The 22726-nt window shown below is 36.7% G+C and overlaps 1 protein-coding gene across 5 annotated transcripts; it reads right to left on the bottom strand.

Annotated features, from left to right (window-relative positions):
• Positions 1 to 1946: 1946 nt before the first annotated feature.
• LOC140550664 (nuclear GTPase SLIP-GC-like) lies at positions 1947 to 22726 on the bottom strand. Of its 5 annotated transcripts, none has more exons than XM_072674350.1 (19): positions 22683 to 22726; positions 21830 to 21857; positions 19822 to 19866; positions 18521 to 18562; positions 15112 to 15196; positions 14787 to 15006; positions 13078 to 13293; positions 12751 to 12945; positions 12033 to 12211; positions 10390 to 10510; positions 7964 to 8063; positions 7557 to 7690; positions 6312 to 6485; positions 6080 to 6234; positions 4096 to 4222; positions 3663 to 3771; positions 3442 to 3575; positions 2896 to 2977; positions 1947 to 2753 (listed from the first exon to the last, which is right to left on the bottom strand). In XM_072674350.1, the coding sequence occupies exons 2-19, from the start codon at positions 21840 to 21842 to the stop codon at positions 2704 to 2706; spliced, it is 2181 nt and encodes a 726-aa protein (XP_072530451.1). In that variant the 5' UTR covers positions 21843 to 21857; positions 22683 to 22726; the 3' UTR covers positions 1947 to 2703. The 5 variants fall into 5 exon arrangements, with proteins under 5 accessions (XP_072530451.1, XP_072530453.1, XP_072530452.1 ...); XM_072674352.1 differs by lacking the exon at positions 22683 to 22726 and adding an exon at positions 18762 to 19408 and having other exon boundaries at positions 21830 to 21849; XM_072674351.1 differs by lacking the exon at positions 22683 to 22726 and having other exon boundaries at positions 18521 to 19408; positions 21830 to 21849.

Raw genomic sequence — 22726 nt, 5'->3', positions numbered from 1 at the left:
TGTTAATATTTTTTGTTAGCTAGCCAACTTAAGGTAAACATTAGATGTGAACTATTTTAGTAAAGTCACAGATTGTGAGAGTGTAAAGAGGTAAAAATTATGTTTTTCATATTCATGACTTTTAGAATCAGAAATACTTTATTAATCCCAGAAAAATTGCAGTTGTTACAGTTACAACCCTCTGTGTAAGAATAAATACACAAAATAAAAATAAAACGTAAAACAAAAAGAGAAAATGTGTACATATTTATACATTATGTGAATATAATAAAGTGTAAGTAACTGTGATCATAAATATAGAACATGCTGTATAAAGCAGTTCAAGTATTGTCCCTCTAAAACTATTGCACAAATGAACAGTATAATTATTGAATATTCCACAGATGAACCATAGTGTCACACATTAAGGGAGGAGTTACAGAGTTTGATGGCCACAGGTGGGAATGACTGCCTGTGGCGCTCTATGATGCATTTCATATCTTGGTTCAGTACATATGACATCACTAAAGCAAAGGCATCAGTTAAACTAGCATAGGCATCTGTTAGCTAGTCAAAGGGGAATTGGTAAGGGAAAATGAGTGTCATAATGTAGCCACCAAAATTACAACTTCACATGTAGTGTTATGCTGCAAAGGAAAAAATTAATGCATGTGTGTGACAGTAATATTACTAATATAATAACAATAAGCAATCAGAGGGGTACAGCTTACAGAGGTGTGTGCTTACAGTTTACAGCTTAAGGCAGCAGTTCTTTTTCATGCCAAGACCTACCTGTATAAATAAAGAATTATAAAACAATAGAAAATTACCTTATTATCTTACTACCTGTATGTGGATGTAATCCAGCTTTAATCTTCAGTATTAACACTTTAGAACAGATTACTAATATTTAGACATGTCTAGCATCTAAATGACCAATAAAAGCAAGCATCACATGAAACACTTCATCAACCATTTAAAAGCTGCTCTGATCACTCTAACTGTTACCATTTGTTTTAGTGGTCTATCAATGAGTAATAACCATTCACTGCAGAATAAGGGAATTATGTTTGGCATAATTCTAGTGGCAGGGAGAGCATATGCAGCAAAAGAGAAATTGCTTTAATTATAGTCACATTCACAATATTCCCTGTGCACTTCTAACACAGACACTTTGCAATAGACATACCACATATTTTCATATATGTGTGACAACTCTAAACAATCATGATCAATAGACCCTTTAGGGGCTTTTTGTTTATCCTGTGGGAAACCTGTCCCAGACCTCCCAAGTAAAGGCTTAGCCCTCCATCCATAAAATTTTACTGATGCGCCTGAATGTCATTTAGATTTCATCACATTTTCTGTTTTTATGTGTGATAAGTCAACATAATAATCACTAGACAAAAAAAAATTAAGAAGGCAAAGGTTTCATTCAGTTTAGTTTTTTTCATACAAAACAATTAAAGGGCTCAGCTGTCATTTTTGTATCTATCCTCTGGCATACGTTTCAACAACCTTTTCTCTGAGTTGCATGGTGTGTTCTTTTGTCTTCATTTGTAGCCAGGAATACCGATTAACTAGTGACTGGACAGCCCAGATGAGTGTCTTTATATTATATTCACTGCACTCAGGTGATCTCTATTTCATTAATAGAAACAATACTAGCAGTCTGGGTGTCTGTTAAATTAGGTCAGTCACTTTAAAGGGGGTAAATATTTATGCAATCACTTATTTTATATTATATATTTTTATTTAATTAACATTACTTTGTATTAATCTGTTTCACATTAATGAGTTAATATTTTTGTCAATTCTTGCAATAAAAAGCTGGTTTATATTCCTCATGATTTCAATTATATTATATTGAAAATATGCAATAAAGGAAAAAACATCAGGGGTGAATGCTTTCAATAGGCACTTAGTTTAAAGGTTCAACACAAGAATGCAAACAGGATGCTTTGTACTTTGTTAAATTGTTAAAATTAGTATACGTTAGTCTTTATTTTACTCAGTGGTGTACAAAGAAGCTGCATATTAACAATAAAGATACAATTATCAGTAACCTGAACATATACATAGCTACGTAGAACTTAAAATACTACACGAGAAGCAAATTACTTACATTTGTTTATTTAAAGTTATGATTTACTGGAAGTTAGCAAATAAGGTGGTTAAGATTATAACATTAAACTAATATTGTCATTTCAAACTACATGAATAAAACAATAACAAAAGACAACTAACTCAGAATCCAGAATAATCCAGGGGGAAGCAAGATTATTTTGTTTAATCATCATACTTATAGCTTAGTTTTCTGTCTCTGTAAATGATGGGGATTAATCACCGTGGAGACAGATTTAGACCGTTAAGACAGTCTTTGACAGCAAAATTGGCTGCCAAAAACGAATGGTTTGTGAGGCTTAATATGATTAATGAGACTGGCACCTCATCAGGTTCGAAAATGACAATCCTATAAGCCTCAAACAGTACAATGCATCAAAAGTAACAACACAGATTTCATGTATGAATATGCAGAGAACAATAATTTTTTTTTAGCCATATTACATAATGTGAGATATGTGAGAAATATGGTTCACAATATACTCAACTCTGAAGAGACTTGTTTACATAACATTATTAGGCAAGCCAGCATTAGTGGGGCTTATTTAAATTTTCATAAAGCCGTCTTGCAGTTATTTTGCAGATATGTAATCTCAAACTTTAGAGAACTTTTGAGAACTTCTTCAGTTTTTCTAGCTTTGCGCTGATTTCTATGACACAAAAGAAATAACATTTTAAAACAAATCTGTTGGTAACTTATAGATTATAAGCAGTGAATCTAAATCATCCTTTGGAATTAAAATAATGGGACATGAACATGCATGAACACATGTCAAACTTAAAATTACTCACCTATTGTAGGCAAGGTGTTTGCATTAAGAAGGGCATATTCCATTGACTTTTCTAATGTTGTTTGGATCTCCATTGTGAAATTCTTTTAAAGAGAATGAGACCATAATGTGAAAAGCAAATTTAATAAACTTTTAATTTAGAATTTAGAAAAACAAATAAGCAACATCAATAAGTGTATGTGGTAGTAACTATATTTAACAGTACTCTTAACTATATTACAGTTCCCATCCAACACCTATTCTATCACCTAGTGTATCAGTCCCTTATTAAAGTAAATTTGGTGAGCTGCTGATGAAACTAAATAAATCCATACAGTGGCTGGAGTTCACAGAGAAGTCAGCAGTCAATCTTCCAGAATTCTTTTTTTTTAACCTACATAACTTGACAAACAGGACAATTAAACTTTTTAAAACTATATTTATTTATGTTTGTATTTATTCTGCTGTTTTTTTACTGACATAAATACAGTTACTGCTGATATAAAGTTTATAATAATTTTCTTCTTTCTTCCCTAAGACCGTTGCACAATATTGTACAAATACAAACCAGTATTTTATACAGCTCATCAAGCATCTCTCTCCTTGCGTTCTGGAACATTGTACTTTTTGATCTTTCTATGTGATTCAACAGCATGTCCTGCTTCTTTTTCATAGAGCCGGGTCCAGTAATGTCAGCAGCACCTAATACAGCGCAAAGTTGTTCACATTTGCATTTTAGAGTTAGATTAGGCCAAATTAATCTTGAAAATATCATGAGCAATAACTTACATTTGTAGGCTTGCTGCATCGTTTCTTTAATGTGAGCAGAAGGAATATCGTATATTTCTTTCTTTCGCTCAATAATTGTTTGAGTGAGCTCTGTCTTCAGTTTCATTTCCTGTTTGTAAGACATTAAAAAGCCAAAATATATTAGTACATAATTCATGTACAAATATAACAATGTATATAATTGATGAATGACTTTCATTAAAACATATTAAAAACTCAGTTAGTAGAGAACAATGATTTCATGAAACATCTACAATAGCTTGTACATAATTGGTTGCAAAATGATTCAAAACTATAATAGAGGCTTGAAACTGTACTTTTTCTAAATAAATAAATGACAAATAATAGGAGATCATATGAAACTGTCACATGACTGATGTATAGCAGCTATCACATAAACCAAATGCAGATTATAACGCAATGTTCTGTTTACCTGAGTTTGAAGAAATTTCAGCATGTGTCTCAGCACTGGAGAATTATTATAGTTTGTAATCAAGTCATCTGGAATGATGATGAACTTATCAATGCATGCTAACAGTGATTTCTCAGTTACTTGGACTCTAAAAAAAGAGGCATTTAAAATAGGTCATCAGCTGTCTATGAATCCAAGAAATGAATCAGTAAGTTAAAAGAAAACAAATATGTAGTTTAACACATAAATGATGTATAATACATTACATTTAGCTAAATGCCATTTTACCATTACTACCATTGTGTTCGGGGGGGGGGGTGGTGTGTGACATCATATAATGTGACAAATGCATATATTTCATTGTTAAAAACATACAAACACCAGAAAGAGAGAAAACTGTGATGATATGCCCCACTCTAGTTTGGAAAGGTAGTTTGGGGAGTGGTGGCTCAGCGGTTAGAGTGTCGGGCTATTGATAACAGGGTTGTGAGTTTGATTCCCGGGCTTGGCAAGCTGCCACTGTTGGGCCCTTGAGCAAGGCCCTTTACCCTCTCTGCTCCCCGGGCGCTGGAGTTGCCTGCCCACCGCTCTGGGTGTGTGTGTGTGAACTCACTGCCCCTAACACACGTGAGTGTGTGTTCACTACCACAGATGGGTTAAATGCTGAGGACACATTTCGCTGTACATTTTTTACCTTTAAAAAGGATTTACTTTTTGTGTAGCACAAGGCTAAAACATGGCATTGGAAAAAGGACCCCAGTACCCTGCACGTCAGTCAGACCATTCCAGGACAACATGGTGTAATATGTGTGACGAGAGGCTGCAAAGAATCTCAGTTGTCAAGAAGCTGTCTAGGAAAAAGACGAACCTGTTCTGGGACTCTGCAAAACACGTCAGAGAAATGAAATAAATGTGAGATGGTAGCATTGTGAGAGTAGGGTGTGGAGAAGGTGAAAGACCTGTCAGAGGTGTCGGGTTCATCATCAGCAAGAAATGGGCCTTGAAGATTACCTCCAGCTTGTGTCCTTGAGAATAGATGTGCTGAATCTTTGACTCTCAGGAAAGACCACCTTAAAAATCATCCATGTGTATGCTCCCACTATTAACAGTGACGACGAGGAAGTGCTATCAGGAGCTAGAGGGCATTTTAGTCTCCAAAGTTTGTAGGAAGATCCAAAGGTTGTAGGAAGATTCGGGCTCTGTGAAAGGAATCTGAGAAGTGAATGACTGGCCACGAAAAGTGAAAGACTCTTGGAGGAGACTAAGAAGATGATGGAAAAGTGCACAAATATGAAACATGATGGATCAGATGGTTAAGTATTCATTTGCAAGGCATCTGGAGGAGAGGTTCAGGAAGGAAAAGCTCCTGAAGGTCGCATAGGACCAGAAGCCTCAAGCAATGTGAAAGGAAGTACTTTATAGAGTGGCAATGAAATAGAGGAGGTGGAAGGCTATGTGTACCTCGGGCAGGAGGTGATCATGAGACGCGACTTGGCGAAGGAAATCTCAGAATCAGGATGGAAAGCGTTCAACTAGGTGAAGGATGTGCTGAAGTGGCACATGTCAATGGCACAGTCTTGCTTGCAATGCTGTATGCAGGGAAGACTTGGGCCACCACAAAGAGGGAGGAACAATAACTAATAACTACACAGAGGGCTATGGAACAGTCAGTGTTGGGAATTTCATTGATTGATTCATAGATTGCATCTGGAACGAGAAGATCAGACACAGGAGCAGTGTGACATGATTATGGAAAGTTTATGGAGAAGAGTAACAAAATCCCTTAAGGAATGGGCGCAGTGCTGTGACCAGCAACGTCTACAAGACGTCTGACAAACTGGTCGATCAAGTGTCGTGTCAATTGGAAGATGACATGCTGTTGATTAATGTGTTAGGTTATTAATAGCTACATGGGGGTTCTTGCTATACCAAAACAAGTATTCAGTATCTGTTAAGCTAACTTTAACTAATGGTAAGCTTTACCAAAACTATTGCTTTTACTCACGTGAAAAAATCAGTGTATGTTTGACTAATTTGCTGTTCCATTGGTTCGGCCAAACTCCTATTGAGATCTTGCGTTTCCCCCGTCCTAGACCTGTAGTATCCATCATTTTCGCACAATGCTGTCAGTTTTCGGTGAAATTCTCGACCATCTATGTCCTTTTAAGTATAAACAATTTAACTGATTAAAAAAATTGCATAGATTATACATTGTACATTCAAAGAAAACTACTTACTGGTGATATTATTTTTTTTGCAATTGCAAGGCATTTTTCTTCAGATTCTTTTGCTCCTTTTAAGAGAAGTTCTTCCAGGGAGCTTTGGATTTTTCCACAGTATTGAACCAAGTGTTGTAGTGCATTCCGAAACTTATTTTCTAAGTTCTTGTATAATTTTGACTTCTCTTCCATCTAAAACATAAATGTTTATAAAAACATATTTTAGTGTATAAATTCTGAATTTGTATTTTAAATACAAAGGCCTTTTATTCAAATAAGACAGTAATGAGCTGATTGTATATCAGTTTCACACAAGATTGTCTAGATATTCTTTTTTGAATTGAAGGAATTTGAAAATCAAAAGGAAAGACAAGGAAAAAACATGGTCATACAATTAAAATTTCTTAACATCAACTCTCACACACTCACACACACACAAACAAACACACACAGGGTTTAATATCATGTTGAGCCGTCGTCGAAGCTATAACAGCTTCAACTTTTCTGGGAAGACTTTCCACAAGGTTAAGGAGTGTGTTTATGGGAATTTTTGACCATTCTTCTAATGGATTGCCAGACAGAAAGGCATGATTCGTCACTCCAGAGAACACATGACTAAACACTAAAGAAGTTCTGATCTTCCCCTTTTAGGAGCGGTGGAATTAACATAGATTTACAAATCATAGGTACAGAATTCTTCAGGGACAAGTGGGTCAACAATTACATGTGCAGCAAGCTTAAAACTGGTTCTAGATTTTAATGTACTAAGACTTTTAAGAATAAATTATTTCAGAATATATCAGAGAACCAATCATTGCCCCGCCCTTTCACTTCATACTCCTTAAACGCCCCCATAAAAAACAAAAACAGAAATAAGGAATTTTAGGAGTTAAAAATATTTTTCCCAAGTACATATTAGCCAAGAATTATGCCTCAATTTAAAAAGTCCCTCTTTCTAAATGGTTAAAACATGATCAATCAATGTGAATTTATTTGGGTATTTGGGTCTTGTGGGAGCACTGACAATTTACATTAAATTTAAATTTAAGGCATTGTGTGTTATGAAATCATTAAGTTTTATAGTTGACCAGAAAAAAAAACATGTAAGCCCATTTTTCCAGCCCAGCCCTCTATTATGTTTTGGTCTTCTCAAATACAACAGCCTTTTGGGGATTTCAGTATAAAAAAAAAAAGAACATAAAAAGAATAATGGAAAAAAAAATTAACAGATGAAGAAACTCTTAAATTTATGATGTGACGTACCATATCATCGTTGCTCTCCTTGGAACCTTCAATTAAAGACAGGATTCCGATTGCTCCAGAGATGTAGTGATGCTGTATTTCATTTGTATGACTCTTGCTGTACTTCTTCAAGAGTTCCCTTAGTTTGGGTATCTCTACATACATTTAGATTAGAACATGTCATGCAAATAGATTATTCTTATGGTTATTTTTTAAATGTACAATTGATCATTCAGGCACTGTATTGTATCTTTTGTTGTTCTAGTGCAATGTAAACAACAGAAATCACATAACCACTCAATTCAAACTTTATTTAAAAAACATTTCATGAAATGTTTGCTGAGGTTTTATTGCATAATATTATATATTATTGCATAAGTTTGTCAATCAAAATAATCATATTATATTTAACATGTGTTATGGATTACCTGTTTGCTCTGGGTTGAGAATTGGATTTGTCTTGGTGAATTCTCTTGAACTTACAGTGTACACAGAAAAGAAATTATCATCATCACAGTTGAAGTGTTTCTAGTGGGGAAAAAACAAAGAAGAAAATGAACTTTAACCTCAATGTGTATAACCATTGTGTTCGAACAAATTTGCTTAAATATAGGTTCTCCTTATTTTCCATATTTCCTGTCTCCTTAATGTTGTAAAAACTTTAATACATTAAAATAACACACGATTGCACAGTGACTAAATGTAAAACAAATTGTGATTAGACTTTTTTTATCAATGGACACTGGAGGGCTGTTTTCCCTTGGGGTCATTGCAACCAGGTTGCTGTGAATCAAGCACTGGAAGACGCTTAGTCACCATTTCACTCTTCGATTAGCTATCACTTTATAGTGATAAGGTATATACTGAGTCATTGTATGGTAAATTAGTGTAGCATTTCACAGAGAACATAAAACTAATTTTAAACTACATTCATGAAAATGAGCAGCAGGACCTGGTATTGACTGTGGAGGCTCTGGAAGTCATCATTGATCATGACAGTGAAATAGAGGAGGATGTGTCTGAAGACGAAGACTATCTTGAGCTAAATTCTGATTCTAATGATTCTGATTTTGAACCAGATGAGGGAATTGCTATTTGTATTTCTCCAAGCAAGACATTCATGTAAAAAAATGTTTAAATACAGTGGTCTTCATCCCCAAATATGCATCAGGCAAAACTGTCAGCAGAAAACATGATAAAGACAGTGCCAGGGCCCACTAGGATGGCAGTGAGTTGTGTGACTGACATCAAGTCAGCTTTTGAGCTGGTCATGCCAGATTCAATACAGAAAATAACTCATCTAAAAGAGAGGCGTGTTTTTGGGGAGAAGTGGAAGGAGCTGGACAAAACACATTAAGATGCGTATTTGGGGCTCCTCATCCTGGCTAGGGTCTATAAGTCGAAGGATGAATCGACAGCCAGTCTGTGGGATGCAGAGACAGGCAGGGCTATATTTCGAGCCACAATGTCTCTGGAGACTTTTCACATTTTCTCCAGAGTAATCTGGTTTGGTAATCGAGAGACTAGGGCTGGTAGACTGGAGAGAGACAAGCTGGCAGCTATTAGGACAGTTTGGGACAAGTGGGTAGAGCAACTTCCAGTACTCTACAACCCAGGCCCTAATATCACAGTGGATGAAAGGCTGGTGGCATTCAGAGGTCGCTGCCCATTTAGGCAATACATGCCTTCCAAACCAGCTAAATATGGGATAACAATCTGGGCAGCATGTGATGCAAACACCAGCTATGCATTGAACATGCAGATTTACACTGGAAAGCCGGTTGAAGGAGCCCCAAAAAAAGAATCAGGGCACAAGGGTCGTGCTCGACATGGCACAGGGTCTCAGGGGGCACAACATAACCTGTGACAATTTTTTCACAAACTACAATATCGGTCAGGAGCTTCTAAAGAGAAAGCTCACAATGGTCGGAACTAACTGTCCAAAAGAACAGGGCTCATCTGCTGAGCTGTTGGTAATCAAAAACAGGTGAATTATTCTAATTGAACCATTACCTGTTAGAGGTAAGGAACACCATTGCACTAAATTTTTATAGAATAATTAGTAAGGGAGTTAGTACTTAAATATTCACACTGCTTGTTAGGATTCTTTTGGTTTCAGACATATTTTGGATAATTAAACACACACTGGGTCGAACTGACCCAGGAACAGCATTTGTTCCTGGCAAATGAACATAACAGGGGGGTTAAGTTCCTGTCCTGTCAGGAGCAAGGGGTCATTAAGATTTTTTATAAACCAGCTTTCCACACGTTTGTTGTGTTATTGATGGAACACACATCAGGATACAGGCGCCTCAGATGCACGAAGACCAGTATGTGAACAGAAAGAACTATCACTCTAAAAATGTGCAGCTGGTGTGTGATCACCATTGCAAAATTACAAATGCCTGGAAGCCCGCTCAGCGAATATTGGTTGAGAGCAACATAGTGCAAGATTTTAAAGCTGGCATGAACAACAGCACTTGAACTGCACTGCATTTGTGCAGTTGGGAGACAGCGCACTTAATCATAAGCCTCAAATTAAAATGAAAATGAAAATAAAAAGAAATAAATAAAATGACTAGTATTTTGCTAAATAAAAGTGGTGTAGGTTTAAGTATTTTTCCATGGTTCTTCAGCCAGCTACCTGGAAACATATCAGTGTCTGGTGTTTATAAGGACTTGGTAGCTATTACAATATTGTACTGTATTTCCATAAATCAAAAACACTTCATATGTTTTGTATTTTTGCTGTTTTGAGAATGACACACAATACTGGTCGGATCACAGGTAATCAAAGAACAAATTGTTGTTCATGGCTTTCTTACAGTAGAAAAAATAATGTATGAAAGCATACCTTTACTGTATGTATTTGATGAAAAGTATTCTTCACCATTTCCTTGGCTGTTTCATTTCTGTGCATAATGCATCTTTCCTCTTGTGTAATCTGCAAGTTGTCATGCTTCAGTTTTTTCAGTCTGCATTACAACAAAAATGTATGTTTGTTAGACATACAGTCATTAAATACAGCCCCCCCCCGCGCCAAATTAAATATTGTCTTCATAAACAGGATCTTCATTAATAAATACCATCTCCACTTTAGTCTCAGTTTGGATATATGGTTTCACATTTTCCTTAAGCACCCTCTGATAACATAGTAGATTCTATGATGAAGAGTCAACACGTAGTTTGGCAAATTCCAGTCTGGCTTTTTAATGATTTGTTTTCAACAATGGTGTCCTCCTTGGTCGTCTCCCATGAAGTCTACTTTGGCCCAAACAACGACGGATGGTGTGATCTTACACTGATGTTGCAAACACACACACATACACACACACCAGGGAAGACAGACACTCCTGCCTTCCTCTGTAAAACGAGTGTATGTGTGCAAACACACACACATACACACACACACACAGACACACACACCAGAGAAGACAGACACTCCTGCTTTCCTCTGGTACACGAGTGTATGTGTGCTACGCGCACACACACACACAGACACACACACTGCACAGACACAGGGAGACAGACTCGGGAGAGACACACGAAGGGGAGTGACACACACTCAGCCTTCCACTCGAAACCTACACAGGCACACAGATACACACACCACCAGAATCAAAAGATCCAGCAGTGGGGCAACTGGATCTGTGTGCCTATATAGCCTACTGCCCAGGTGTAGGGAATTGGGCTCGATTACTGGCTGGGGTGACTCGGGGCCTCCCCCTGGTGGCAGGAGGAGGCCTTGCCCTAGAGCCACCCCTTACAACATGCTTGTCTATAATTTTCTTTCTAATCTCCTGAGACTTTACTCTTTCCTTCGCTTCCTCTGATCCATGTTGAGTGTGGTACACACCATGTCACCAAACAGCACAGTGACTACCTGTAGCCCTATATTTAAGCCCACTAACTGATTACAAGATTGTAGACACCTGTGATGCTAATTAATGGGCACACCTTGATTTAACATGTCCCTTTGGTCACATTATTTATAGGGGGACCATCATTTTTGTCCAGTCCTGTTTAATGAGTTTACTTTTGAAAATAATTCTGTTGAAGCATGGTTCAAAATCAGTGTCGGATTTTAATTTGTTCATGTTCATAAATTTTTTTATTAATTATTACTTTGTCAGATTGAAGTTATTTCTGTAACCATTGTGGGTATTTCTTTCATTAACTGAGGGGTACCAACAATTTTGTCCACGTGTGTATATATATGACAGGGTTATGGGTTTGATACCCGGGCTCAACAAGCTGCCACTGTTGGGCCCTTGAGCAAGATACATTTTAAAGCATAACACTTGCTTTGTCGTGTCTCCAGGTGTTATTCATTCCGAGCCCTGTCCCTTTATAATCCCCCCCAAGTGTATCTTGTAATTTGTATGTATGTATATGTAATCTCTTTGATCATCTGTTCATGGTTTGGTCATGATTTGTTACATACCCTGCTTGTGTTTATTTTTAATTTTGTTGTAATCCCATCATAAATTAACTAACCGCATGTAGTTCTGTGGGTCGATGTCATCAGTCTTGGTACAGATAAAGGAGAGGCTCCTACACTCTCCTCTTTGTGCCAAGTCTGTTATGCTGCTAGTTAAAATCTTCCAGGCGTCATCGTCAGAGCCAGCACGGTTTATTTCACTTACAATCCACACTGTAGAACAATCTCTCAGTTTCTGCAGAACATCAGAGAATATTATAATTCATAACATTACAAGGAAATGTAATCAGCAACAGTGAACTGTGAACAGTTGCTGGGATTTAAGCCATGGCTGTTCTTGAGATGATTATTTATATATATTTTCAAATACTATTTACAGCATTGGTTAGTAAGTAATTTTATTTAAAGTGAGGTTTCTGGGGTCAGAACATCTTTTATCAAATATAATGATTATAAAAAAAAGTGTATGACAAATAGCTTACAGTACTATGTCAACTGCATGCCTAATAATCACATCATTTAACAAACTACACAATGTCTGTTTGAGGTTTGAGAACTTGTGACAGAAACATGTGGTGATTTAGGCTACATTAGATTCTATTGTTGTGAAGTAGTGTTGAACTAAAACAATTAACCAGCTTAATTAACTTAAGCTTAAGTTCATATTAAACTTATTTTGGCTCACTGTTTGCAAACTCATCAACTGTACTTTGCAGTACTCTCATGACGGGGAAAGGAGACCCTGACTAATAATGAAATAATAGCAATAATCACCGATCTCCACATCTGATCTCTGCTCTTGTTGTAGTCTCCAAGTCCAGGCAGATCCACTAAAACAGTGTGTTCCAGAAGGTCTTTACAGTTTGGAACCTTAATGGTCACACTCTTCACTACTGGCCAGTACCATCCTCCTGGACTTGACCGATCATGCTGAACGTAACACTGAGTTTCATCTGCAAGATCTAGGGCCTGGTGTTAAACACATAATGTACAGACATTAACAAGAAAGAAGTAACTTGTACTATATGTACGGTAAGTAGAATGATTCCCTCTTTGTACTCAGAATTCCCATTCTTAACAACAAAGCCTACATCGTCTTACCTTTTTACAAATTATCTTTTTAGGTTTACAGTTGAGAAACTCTGGAATATCAGAGAAATTGTCAGCTTTCATGAGGTCTTTTAGGGTCATGGAAAGACCTTTTTCTCCATACAGTGCTGAAATCTTGTTTTTTGCTGTGTCGATCACTGCACTGTCCTTTTCCTCGCCATCATTCGATAACACATTAAGAATGGTCTTGAGTTCATCTTCCCAAGCCTGAAGGACAGATAGAAACTTTTACAGTCAGAAGCCTCACACAACAAGATTTCATGAGAGTGGTGATTGGTGTGGTGCAACAGATAACACCACTACCTACCAGTGAGCTACCTCACCACATGGAAGACTGGGGTTCAATTCCTGGTCTGGGTGACTGCTGCGCTACACCAATAAGAGTCATTGGGCAAGACTCCTAACACTACATTAGTCCACTTATGTAATATGAGTAACCTTGTAAGTCGCTCTGGATAAGAGTGTCTGCTAAATGCAGTAAATTTCATTAAACGTTTACTTACAGGAACACTCCAGTCACACTGCACCCAGCAAAGACTTCTTCTCAAAATTAAGTGTTAAGTGAATTATGAAATTCTCTGAAATATCTCTGATCTAAAATATTCACTGTCTGTTTGATTTTGTTCATTTAAGCCTTGGGTATACTACATGAATTTCGTAGTAAGAGCAGTGTTGCGAAAGTAAAGCTGCAGTTTTTATTACAAAATGATTTACTTTCCCATTCAATTGCAGTACCAGAGTTTAAAAGAACTGAATGTTATAATTTATGTTTTTTTAACACTAACATTGTTCCTCTACAGAACTACTAACTACTTCTTCATGTCTGATGTATTTAAATGATGGTTCAGCTAAGAATTGCAGGGACACAATTTAGTAATTTATTGTAAATAGAGTCATTATGCATTCAAGGTTCCTTTCCATATTTTGCACAGGATCTACAAGGCTAAAAGAGCTAACAAATAATGTGTGCCCAGTCACTCTTAAAGTATTGTAGCTATGGGTTGTAACTATGGATTACTATTTTCAGGAAGAAGAAATAAAAAATAAAGAGAGATAAAAACAAGCATTCTCTCCATCTACACATGGCAGCAAGAGGGAGAGAGACAAGTGAGAGAAAGGGGGGACAAATAAGACTATGGTTACCATAGCGGTACTCCTGAACGTATTACAGTTCCCACACCACCATGCAATTCCATTAGATTACAGCTTGTTTTCCAAGTGGAACACATGCTTGTGACATTACTCTAATAGCTTGTACTGTGTATTCCCCCATACCATGACAGTTCAGTATGAATACACATACTGAAGTGGGGCAGTGGTGGCTCAGCGGTTAGAGCGCCGGGATATCGATAACAGGGTTGTGGGTTCGATTCCCGGGCTCGGCAAGCTGCCACTGTTGGGCCCTTGAGCAAGGCCCTTTACCCTATCTGCTCCCCGGGCGCTGGAGTTGGCTGCCCACCGCTCTGGGTATGTGTGTGTACTCACTGCCCCTAACACGTGTGTGTGTGTGAGTGTGTTCACTACCAGATGGGTTAAATGCGGAGGACACATTTCGCTGTACAGTCCACACTGTACAGTGACGAATACGTGCACCTTTATCCTTTATACCACTACACCCTAGTAACTTTAAAGATTACAGTAATGATCAATTTCATTTGAAATTCCATATGTGCTCTTAGAAAAATGTATAGTCTGTGTACCTCTTTTGAGATGAATTCAATTTCAGCTGTGTAGCTGGAGTCTGTTACATTGGCTTCAATCTGTATGATGACTGAAGTACAGGCACAGAGGGTTCCTGATGGCAACAGGTCTTCTCCCAGGATAGCATTTATCAGAGAGCTCTTGCCAGCCCCTGTCCTCCCAAATACTCCAACGGTAGTTTTCTTTGTTATACCAGCATCCAATTTTGTAATGTTTTCCCTGTGCACAAAGGCATAAAAATAACACATTTCTAAATGTATAGGGCTTATCAATTTTGCTACTATTGTATATAAGTATAAGGTGCCATTATTAAGATCACTGTACCTGATGTATTCAATGAACTTGGCAAGGTTATTGAGTTGATCATCAACTTTGGTCATAATTTCTTTGGCTTTGCTGACATTCATCACTAAACAGTTATACAATAGGAAAATAATAATTGAGAATTAAAACAAGTTAAAAAGTTTTGTTTGAGTAATTAATGTACATTAGAATTTGGTGTTCTTAGAAGAGTTTCGCGATATCCACTTTATTCATACTGTTATATTATCTCAATATTACAGCTATATGTGGTATTACCAGGGGCATGGTGTAAGCCATTATATGGCTCCCATGCAATCTCATCCTGCGTTTTTTTTTTTAAACATAAAATGTTCAAATACAAAGTTCTGTTTGCTCACAGGGTCTTAGAAAAAGTGAACACTGTGCACATTTTTAGATTATTAATTCAATAAATGTTAAATTGTCAGTGTGACATCAACTACAAATATTAAATTGCTGTGAATAAGAAGAGACAAGCTGGTTAGAAATCTGCTCACCACAAGAACAACTTCACGTCTGGTTAAACAGCCAACAATAAACATTTAAATGAGAATGACTCAGATCCAGCAACTGGTGTTGAAAGAACCGATAGCTAGCTTGTTTCAACATCAAAGCCCTTGAACATGATGTGCTTGTAATTCTGACTTCACACGTGAGAAATAGGATCTTCTGACTAGGACATGTGAACACAACATATCTGCTGAGTTACTGACACAAGTGTTGACAATAAACTGACATGTTTGGACTCATAGCTGGCAATCTAGGCATGTCACAGCACATATCATGTTCCAGTGAACTGAGGCTCAAATCGTACACCTTTAGAGGATAAAGACTCATATCTGAGAGCCCAAAGTCAGTAAATCGAGAGTAAATGGTCTTAGGAGTATTTTCAACTGTTTTCAGGCACATTTAGTAGACTTGTTCATACAGATTTGCTTGCTCTCCCTTTTAATCAATCTCAGTGAGCTCCCACAGCACCCTCAGCCTGTGGCTTTCATGCACATGGGGGAATGAGTTTATTTGGTCATGTATTAGACTGGGGTCATTAACCCAAATTTCAAGAACTAATTAGTTAAAAATGTACTTTTTTGTTTATCTGCACAGAACAAGTATCAAATGTACACATACAGTCATGTGAGAAAGTTAGAACACCCCATGAAAATCTTTGTCTTTTTTAAATTTATAAATTTAAACATATGGACATTTGATATTTACTTAAACAATATTAGGGAATTGGAGGTACTATTACTAATTAATAACACAGAATAAATGTATTTTAAATAATTTGTAAAACGTAATTGATATAATATGATATAATATAATTTATTGGCTCAGCGGTTAGAGCGCCGGGATATCGATAACAGGGTTGTGGGTTCAATTCCCGGGCTCGGCAAGCTGCCACTGTTCGGTCCTTGAGCAAGGCCCTTTACCCTCTCTGCTTCCCGGGCACTGGAGTTGGCTGCCCACCGCTCTGGGTGTGTGTGTGTGTACTCACTGCCCCTAACACATGTGTGTGTGTGAGTGTGTGTTCACTACCAGATGGGTTAAATGACGAGGACACATTTCGCTGTACAGTGTACAGTGACAAATACGTGCACCTTTATCTTAATTGGGAATTCCTTTGTGTGGAAAAAGTTAGGACACCCTATGCCCTAATAGCTAACATTTCCAACCTTAGCAAAAATAATTTCATTTAGATGTTTCCTGTCTACCTCTACCTTCTACCATCTACCTGTCTCTGACATCAACTGGGAGAAAGTTTTTCCTACTCCTCCATGCAGATTTGTTTCAGCTGTGTGACATTTCAGCTTTAGGTTTTAGACAGATGTTCTCACATTTTACTCAAGCACCCTCTGATACAATAAAGAATTCCTTGTGAATTCCATGTTGGAGAGCTCTCCAGGCCCTACTGCAGAACAGCAGCCGCAAACCATGACATGTCCACCTCCACATGCTTCACATGGTTCTTGTGCTCAAATGCTGTGTCTGGTTTACACCAAACATGTCCTCTGTTACTGTGTCCAACTAATTAAACTTTGGATTGTTTTGTCTGAAGCACATTGTTCCAGATGTCCTGATCTTGGTCTAGGTGTTCTCTGAAAAGCTTTTTTATGACAGCAAGCATTTCCTCCTTGCACACCTCCCATGAAAATCAAACGTGTGTAGTCTTTTTCTGATGGTAGATGCTGTACTTTGGCTTCAGCAATGGCAAGAGCTAACTATAGATCCTGTGTTGACATCAAAGGATTGTAGGAGACTTCTTTACGCATTTTGTAGTCTGCTGTGGGACTGAACGTGCTAGAACAGCTGATTATTAAGTGTTCCGAGATCTTTTAAAATCCCTTCCCAGACTCGTATACATCTACAACCTTCTCTCTGGAGGCATCATAAAGCTATTTGGACCTCTCCATAGTAATAACACCCACTTTACATCAAGAGTAATCCACAGTAAATGTCTGAGGTTTAAAGCCAGGCTCCTCCAAAATCCCCATTAATGATGTTTTAATCATCTGCAGCTAATGTGGTGCCCCTGATTCTAATTTTAAGCATTTAGTAGTAATAAATGAGGGGATGTCCTAATTTTTATATAAATGTTATATTACCTCTCCTATTTCTTGGTATTGTTCAAGTAAAGATCAGAAAGATGTGAATATGCTAAATATTAAAAAACTTTAACAGAACTGTATGAGCTGATCATTTGTGGTCCTTAGCCTTCATATGCACACTTTCGTGGTCCAAGGCCAGGGTTCTAAAAAAGATCAAATAAGTTACCAGATGGTTTTTGTAAAGTTTTTGAGTTGGCAGGAGGACTGAATCAAGTGTAAACTGACTGTAAAACTAAACTCTAATTCACATCCCTCTGAAGTTGAATCTCTAAAATCAGCTTAGTTAACAGTTGCCCTAAAGTTTAATCTCACCAATGAAACTCGCAGTTCTCTCTTCACCACTAATCTGCATTGTTTACTCTTTCTGGGGAGGAGAGACTATCAGCCCTGTTTCAAATCACATCATAATTCCTACATTCCATACATACGTCACTACTACAAAAATGTTAAAAAAAACAGTGACATGGCAAATAGAATTGTTAAGAAAACTTGTTAGATGTTTGGGAAGCCCTGTTTTTTTTTCCTGGACTCTAAACCTTATTTCAAAAAGGTTTCTATTTTTGGAGCTTCATCTATACTGAATTTGCCAGGGTTTAATATTTAGTGTTCCAAGCTTGACTTTAACTGACTCGCCCACTGACACTTTTGGCAGCCTGTCAACTTTATTATTTTGATCTGTCTTTAATTATTTTTAAATAGGTTTGGTTTGGTATTCTTAAACAACAAATTAGTACAAACAAGTCCAGTCATCACAGCCATACTTCTCAATGCAGAATTGAACACTGTCAAATAATTGTAAATCTTACCAGTATCTGCTTTGTCTGAGGTCAGGCATGGTCTTTTACTTCCTGTAGATAAAAATGTATCAATTGTAAACTGACTGCATTACGCATTCTTTAAGCTTGACATATTTCTGAATGCACATATTTTTTGCATAAACTTAAGATACACACAAACAGAGCCATAGTTAAATGCACAACATAACAACAAAGCTGAAAATACTAAAAAAATCTGAATTTGAAAACAAGAGCTAATTACCATTCTTACCAGGCCCTGTTGTCTCATGGCTCGTACACCGCCTTTTTTTTGAAAGGTTGTCATTTAACTTTAAGATTTAGTTGACCATTTAGAAATTACAGAAATATTTCACATAACCACCTCCCCTCCCATTTTTACAGGCTTGAAAGTAATTGGACAGTTAACAGATAAGCAATTTCATGGCAAAGTGTGGCCTGTTCTCTTGTTATTTCATGGCAAATTACAGAGATAAAAGGTCTTGGAGTTGATTTCAATGGTGGCATTTTTATGTCATGGGGACTCTTAATATTTGGCCCAAAGAAGTGACAATGCAAGTAAAGGAAAGTCGGAAAAAAATCATTAGGCAGAAAAAAAAAAACATAACTTATCAGAGAGAGAGAGAGCATAAACAAATTAGTACAAACAAGTCCAGTCATCACAGCCACTTCTCAATGCAGAATTGAACACTGTCAAATAATTGGAAATTTTGTAATCTTTTGTAATTGTAAGCTTTTACTTCCTGTATGAATGCACATATTTGTAGTATAAACTTAAGACACACACAAACAGATTTGAAAACAGGAGCAAATGACCACTCTCACCAGGTCCTGTTTTCTCATGGCTGGTACACAACCTTTTTTTTGAAAGGTTGTCATTTTCAGGAGCTATTTTTTTACCTGGTTAAAATTAAATAAAAAATTAAATTAATACACAGTCAGGTCCATAAGTATTTAGACAGTGACCAAAAATCTAATGTTGCCCCTGTAAACCACCAGAAAGGATTTAAAATGAAACTATCAATATGTAATTTATTGTGTAGATATTTATTGTGTATTGTGTATTGTGTAGACACTTTGTAAGTCGCTCTGGATAAGAGCGTCTGCTAAATGCCGTAAATGTAAATGTAAATGTAGATATTCAGCTTTAATTTAAGGGGTTTAACAAGACATATTTTACATAGCATCTCCTCCCATTTTTACAGGCTTACAAGTAATTAACAAATAAACAGTTTAAGCAAACCTGTGACCAGTCATCACAGCCATACTTCTTATTGCAGAATTCAACAATGTCAATTAATTGTAAATCTTACCAGTATTTGCTTTGTCTGGCATGTTCAGGCATGGTCTTTTACTTCCTGCAGATAAAAATGTATGAATTGTAAACTGACTGCATTACCCATTCTTCAAGTTTGACATTTTTCCGAATTCACATATTAGTATAAACTTAAGACACACACAAACAGAGTCACAGTTAAACACACAACATAACAACAAAGCTGAAAATACTAAAGAAATCTGAATTATACAGATAAAAGGTCTGGAGTTGATTTCAATGAATGTATTTTAATTTTTAATGGGAAATATTTGGTCCAAAGAAGTGACAATGCAAGTAAAGGAAGCCATCATTAGCCAGAAAAAAAACAAAAAAACATGACTTATCAGAGAGAGCATAAACTTTAGGAGTGGCTATATCAACAATATGGAATATTCTTAAAATTAAAAAAAAGTTGAAGACAAAAGAGGACAGCTAAAGTGAATGAAAGTGGTATTCTTTCATTGATGATGAAAAACTCCTCACAACATCTAGTCAAATCAAAAACAATCTCAATAATTTCAAAGTATCCCTATCAAAGTCTACCATCAAAAGATGCCTTCACAAATTTAAATACAAAAGGGGAACTTCAAGATGCCAACTGTTGGTAACAGTGAAGAACAGAAAGACCAGATTAGACTGTTAGAAACCATCTTCCAAAGCCTGCAAAGTTCTGGCATAGGATATTATGGACAGAAACAAACAGGGTTACTGTGAGTAAGGAGAAGGAAAGGAAAGATTAATGATCTGAAGTATTATACATCAACTGTCAAAAATGGTGGAGGTACTATTATGGCATGCACTTGTATAACTGACAATGGAACTGGGTCACTGGTTTGACTGCTGATAGAAATTATCAGGATATGTCAGGATTAATTATAAAGCATAGAAATCTGTACTTTCTGTTTCATATTCATATTCATTTGTTGGAAATGGATAATAATCCAAAGCATGCTGTGTAAGCAATTCAAGAATTTATTATGGCAGAGTAGGTTTCTTAAATGGCAGAAAAAATGTGACCAACCTAATAGTGTAGAATAATCCACAACAACAAACATATATATATATATATATATATATATATATATATATATATATATATATATATATATATATAGTGGTATGCTTGGGGATAATTATCCTGTTAATAGGTCTAGTGATGCCTAAGCTTCAGCTTCCTCACAGAATTTATTATTCTTTGTCTGCACTGTGTTGTGTTGTCTGTCTGCACTTGTATTGTGTTGCACTTGTGTTCTGTATGCACTGTGTCTGTGTTGCACCATGGTCCTGGAGGAACATTTAATTTCACTGTGTACTCTGTATGTAGTTGAAATGACAATAAAACCCACTTGACTTGACACTTGAGAAGGGTATGTTAGGTGTTCCTGACAGTTAACTGAATCTAATTTGCCCTCCACACACTGCAGGTTTCCAGTGTCAGAGGAAGCAAAGCAGCCCCAAAGCATCACTGAGCCACTGCCGTGCTTTACTGTAAACAGGTGCTTCATTCTTCTTCCTCCACGCAAACTATGCTTCCAACAGTTTTTCTAAGAACATTCTCATTTTGTATCCTTTTCCTTGTTTATGCAAGGCAGTGATCTCTTCTCTGAATATTTCTAACATGCAATCAAACATCACTGTAAACAAAGCCCTAGCCACCTGAAGTTTGATCTGAAGCACACCTGATGCAACTAATTTGCTACGTGATTTGCCCTCATAAATGTGTGCTCTTATGAGGAATTCTATTCCGGGGGATGAATCACTGTGAAATTGTCATTAAAAGTGTCATTTTGTGTTGAATTTGGAGAAAGCACCTCTATTAGTGTTGCTGAGCTATTTAAATTGCTCTTATTTTATTGGTTTATTGCAAACAGCTGGAAAGTTGTAAATATTCCTTATAAACCTAATATGGGACATGGGTGAGTGAATACGTTTGGCAGTATAGTGTATGTACATATACATTAAAATGTTCATATAAAGATGTACTTATTGAACCTAACAAATACCTCTGTAATCCATTTGTACAGTATCATCCTGAGGAAGAAAGAACATGGACAGATATGATTAATGCATTACAAAACATAATATGCTGTACAAAAAACTTCACTGTATGAAAGGATTAATATTGCTACTGTTCAATGAAAAACATGAATCTCCATTTTCGTCTGTTTGTTTAAACCTTTAGCTGCTCTGGACAGTGGACAATAATCCCCCCCCCCCCCACACACACACACCAAATTAAGCTGTGCTCCTTCTAACCCTCCTTTTTCTTTCTCTCTCTTTCCCATGTATTGAGATGGCCAGTTCCATCTGTTCCAATGTACCACTCAGTGCTGTCTGCTGGATAACAATGTCTGGACAAGCAAATACTTAAAGCATTAATAATAAATCATATCTAAGGCAATTACAGTATTATTTGTTCTGAGAGTTCTGAACTATTGCAACAGCTGAACAGCTAAACAGCTGAGCTGATTTAAACCAAAGTTAATTTTAAACCAAAATTATATTTAAAATAATATAATTCTATATAAATGAAAATCATACACCTCCTATAAAATACTCTTTTGTCAATGTTAACAACCAAAAGTAATCATCATACCCTATTAAAAAGCCAAGCGCTATTTAGGAATATTGCCGGGGGTGCATAGCATATCCCCCCACAGACATTGGGTGGAAACAACATCCTCCCCTCTCTCTGGCCATGTATTAACATGAAGAACTTGTAAACCCTTTAAAATAATTTGATAAAACAGGCAGTATTTTGACAATATTAACATCTAAACTAGAATGTTACCACAAGCAATGTCTGGACAAGCACATGCTTACACCATTAATAATAGATCATACACAGATACTTACAGTACTATTTTGTTCTTTGTGGAAGAAGAGTTCTGAATCGTTGC

Source organism: Salminus brasiliensis, chromosome 1 (genome assembly GCF_030463535.1).
Source record: "Salminus brasiliensis chromosome 1, fSalBra1.hap2, whole genome shotgun sequence".
Taxonomy (NCBI): Eukaryota; Metazoa; Chordata; class Actinopteri; order Characiformes; family Bryconidae; genus Salminus; species Salminus brasiliensis.
The sequence above is the reverse complement of the archived record's forward strand: the minus strand, read 5'-3'. Positions and strand labels throughout refer to the sequence as shown.